At 65.0% G+C, this 4,146-nt stretch overlaps 1 protein-coding gene across 1 annotated transcript in view; it reads right to left on the bottom strand.

The window, feature by feature from the left end:
• The window catches only part of MYT1 (myelin transcription factor 1), a 32,368-nt gene extending 29,394 nt beyond the window's left edge, over positions 1-2,974 (bottom strand). Inside the window, exons 1-2 of the mRNA XM_011374153.1 lie at positions 2,920-2,974; positions 2,031-2,061 (exon numbers count right to left, since the gene is read on the bottom strand). Of these exons, the coding sequence (XP_011372455.1) occupies positions 2,031-2,061; positions 2,920-2,974 (86 nt within the window). The remainder of the gene's footprint in view (positions 1-2,030; positions 2,062-2,919) is intronic.
• Positions 2,975-4,146: the final 1,172 nt, after the last annotated feature.

The raw sequence follows: 4,146 nt of genomic DNA, 5'->3' as shown, positions 1-4,146 counted from the left end.
AGAAGGGCTCTGAAGACATTGTCTCCAGGACTGAGATGTCGATGACTGGTCCCTGGTTTCTGCACAAAACCTGTCAGAGCCTTGCGGCTGCCGAGCAAACAGGCGGCCCACACGGCCAGTGAAGGTGGGCAGCAGCCTCACCGACACGGGCCGGCCCCTCGCGATCCGAGACAGACGGCTTCGGGAGCCTTTGCTTCTGCCGTTTCAAGGTTACGAGACAGTGACGGGCCCCTCAGCTTCGCCTTCCCAGCTCCCCCCACAGCCCCCACTGTTGCCGAATCAATTAGCCGCTCTTACCAAAGCCTGGAGCTTCCTTGAGTCACGTGCTCAACTTCCTCCCCATCATCGACCCCAGGGGACATCCCGAGGACGTCCTCAGGGGGACGTTACGTGGCCCAGAGGAAGAGGCACCTCTTCCTGGAAGCCTTCTCTGCTCCACCCGTGGCTCACCGCCCCGGAGCCTCCCTGCATCTCCCCGGGGAGCAGCCCTCCAGGGGACTGGCCCGGGCTCAGGGGAGGGTCCGTGGGCCCCCAGGGGCATGACCTGGCCCCTGTCCCAGCCTCGCCCTCCCGCCCCGCGCCCCAGGACCGGGCTTTGAACCGTGGAGTGTGCGATGACGTTGCTCTTGCCGCCGGCCCCCCCGCAACCCTCTCGGCCTCAGTTTCCCCACTTCGCCGGCAGAGTTCTCAGGACTGTTCCCGAGATCCAGACAGTGCTGAGCAAGTGCCACCGAGCCTGCCACGCGCCCAAGGCCCTGAGCCTCCGCCCCCACCACGCCCCTTCCCCTCTGTGCCCGAGCTGCAGCCCCAGAGGTTACAGGGACACGGGGACACTTTGGGGTCCTCTCATTTTCCTGGCTGGCACAAGCCTTCCACTCGACAGCTACCTGGTGCAGCATGAAACGGTCCCGGCCCGCGTTTGCTCACAGCTGAGTGAGGCTGTCACCCCGGGGCTCAAGAGCAGCTGAGGCCTGGGATATGGCCACCCCCAGCTGTGCATCGCCCTCGGGAACCGGACGCTCTGTGTATCCCCACCCAGGAGTCTGGTGGCTCAGAGACTTCCTCGGATGCGGCTGTCGCCTGACCCCTCAGCATGGACAGCCCCCTGGGGCCAGGCCACCTCCCCGCTGTCCCGGCGTGTGGGCACCATAATGTGCCCAGCCCCAGAGCTGTGAGGGCTCAGGGCGCCTTCACCCCCCAAGAATGAGGCTCGGCAGGCCGTCTCAGCCGAGCCATGCTTCAAGCCTCACACGAGATCCGTGAGAAGTAACTGCCCCCGTGGCAGGCATCACCGCCTGCCCTCGCTCCTCTGGCTTCGGGCTGGAACGTATCGTCACTACCCCTCCTAGGGAAGATGGGGGGCCAGGGCCCTCTGACCAGGGCCACTCACTGGAGCTCCGCCTGAGCACGCTGGCACCAGAGGCTGGCCCAGAGGGCCCGGGAGGGCACGGCCCACAGAGCCCCGTCCAGAGGTGCTGTGGGTGGTGCTGGGACCACCGCCATGTAGGCACCAGAGCGGACCCCCGCCAGGAGGGCAACCAGTAGGCAAGGGGAGTCACCCGTGAGAGGAGGGCCGGGCCCCCTGCCTTGACCCAGCAGGTGTCTGCCATAGGCTGTCCTCCCTTCCTGCTCTGGACCCTGGTCCCCTGTGAGACACGGCCTGGAACCTGGAAAGTCACCGAGCTCAGCTACCACAAGACACAAAACCCGTCAGCGTCGGCGGAAGACCCAGGACGGGGGACGGCCTGCCCCTTCCCCTCTGGCCAAACTGGCCCTCAGCCTGGCCAACACAGAGTCATCTGTGAGCACCTGGCTGGGGACTGTGCTGGCCAGGTCCGGCACCTCTGTGCCCAGTCATAAGGCTGGCTGCGCCCTGGGGCCAGGACAGAGGTGGCAGGGAGCAGGGGGCCCACGGGAGGCAGGAGCTCTAGGGTGCAGGTGGCCTGTCCAGAGCCCCAGCGTGGGACACGAGGCTGTCCAGGTCACAGGCGCATGCACGGCTCAGTCCCGGCTCAGGAGGCCTTTCTTACCTGAGGTCGGCGCCTGCGGGCTCTGGGGGCGCTGAGTGAGCGAGCGAGAGAGAGAGAGAGAGAGAGAGAGAGAAGGAGACACATGGCAGTTGGTACTGATACGAGAATCGCACAAAAACAGTAGGGCCTCCCGTGAGGGCTCAGCCTCACCTTCTCCTGGCCTCACCTTCTCCTGGCCTGGTGCGCCCCCGGGTCTAACAGAGCAAGCTGCGTCCCCGAACCCAGAGCCTGCTCCAGGCCCCCACGGCCCCTAGCGTCCTACAGAGCGGCCGGCACCCAGCCGGACAGGCTCCCTGGGCCCCAGGCCGGGAAGGGACCTTTTTCTCTAATTGCAGGGGGAAGTCAGCTTCCAGCAGGAAACATGACCCAGCAGATGAAGCTGGAAGGAGGGGAGCGCAGAGGGGCCAAGTGGCTGTCGGTCAGAGATGGGGCCACCGGGGGCCAACCCGCCTGGACCAGACATCTGAGGGCTTGGCGCCACGCCTGGCGTGTGGCCTGTGGTGTCAGGGAGCTGAGGCCGGGGAGGGGATGGACCGGTCCTTGCAGAGCGCCCTCCCCACCGCAGAACCAGCACGGGGGCCGGTGTCCTGGGAGGCACAGGGGCTGCGCTGGCCTTTCTTTTCCGAAAGGTGGACCCTGGCTACGTTTTGCTTTCTATGCTCTATGCAGCTATCGGCCCTTCATTTCCTCCCCACACGGGTCTGTCTGAGCCAAAGGCCCTTCGGGCACCCTGAGGCCACCAGACACACCATGCCCCAGGCGCCCAGGGCAGGGAGGAGCAGGCCAGGGCCCGGGCATTGCTGTGGGGCTCTGTCCTCCCATGGGAGCTGCTGGGGGACTGGAGTTTACGGCTTCGGCATCTGGGACTCGAGGCCACAGCCACACTCACCTCGGAGGGCCTTGGACCGCGTCCGAGCTCGCTTATCCTCGGTTTCTAAGCTCATCTGCAAAGAATACAATTGTGGCATTAACACGCTGAGGGCCGCACCAGCCCCCAGCCATTTCCTGGCTCAAGCTTTGCTGGTGCAGGTCAGGCTGTGACAAAATGACAAGGAAGGAATGGGCTGTCAGGCCGGGACAGGCCTGGAACCGGAGGTGGCAAGCAAGGGGCAGGGGCTCCAGGGCAGAGAGCCCCAGCTCCTGGGGACCCTGTGCCCTGCCCCCCACGGCCCACCACCCTGCAGGACCCAGCGTCCCGTGGGAGCTACGTGCTTCCACTGTCCCATGAGAAACAGGCTGGGACCAAACGGGCCTCAGGGAAGCTCCCAGAGAGGGGACAGCCTGGCGTCCGCCACATGCTTCGCAGCAGCCCCCGCAGAGGTGGCCTGGGCACAGGGCTGTCCCTAATGTTAGATGGGACAGTCTGCACTCCCAGAGGACAGAGGGCAAGTCACCCACGTTACGGACGCCCTCTAACGGCTGCATCAAAGGTGCAAAAAGAAACAGCTAAAGTTAACTTTAACACTAACATGCTGAGCCCCATCTTCCCAATGCGTGGTCAGCCCCAGAATAACCAGCATAAGACAAGGTGAACGGGGCTTGGTTTCATGGTGACTCTCAGAAGCCTGGTGTGGCTCCTGGACTCACAGCACACTGTAGTGCAATGAGCCACACACCAAGTGCCCGGGGCTGGGCCGCAAGGCTCCAGGGGAGAGGTGTCTCGGTGAGAGCCAGGCTAAGGCAGGCGAGGCCATGTGGACCCATGGGCCTCCCTCCCAGGGCTGCCGCTTCTCCCAGGGCAATGAGGCACCTGCACAGTCTGGACCCCACCGCCCACTGATTGGTGAACCCATCCTACACTCCCTGCCCCTCGCCCACTTCCGTGGGGGACACTGCCCACACTGTCCTGCAAGGCAGTCGAGAGAGAGCCCCCAGGGGCTACAGCTCATCACACGGAACCGTTGTCCTGTTAAGTCTGGGCAGGCAGGTGACGACGAGGTGGGGCGGGGGCGGGGCGGCAGCCCTGGTGTACGCCGTGCACCGGTCTCACCGGCTGTCCCATGGTCAGGAAGAAGATGCAGCAGTCCAGCTAAGGCCGCTAGAGGGACAGCCAGACAGCGGACAGCGGGGACAGTAGCCAGGGGAAGGGGCAGCAGGACCAGTGTGTGAGGCCCCC

The sequence above is a fragment of the Pteropus vampyrus genome, unplaced genomic scaffold, assembly GCF_000151845.1.
Source record: "Pteropus vampyrus isolate Shadow unplaced genomic scaffold, Pvam_2.0 Scaffold239, whole genome shotgun sequence".
NCBI lineage: Eukaryota > Metazoa > Chordata > Mammalia > Chiroptera > Pteropodidae > Pteropus > Pteropus vampyrus.
The sequence above is the reverse complement of the archived record's forward strand: the minus strand, read 5'-3'. Positions and strand labels throughout refer to the sequence as shown.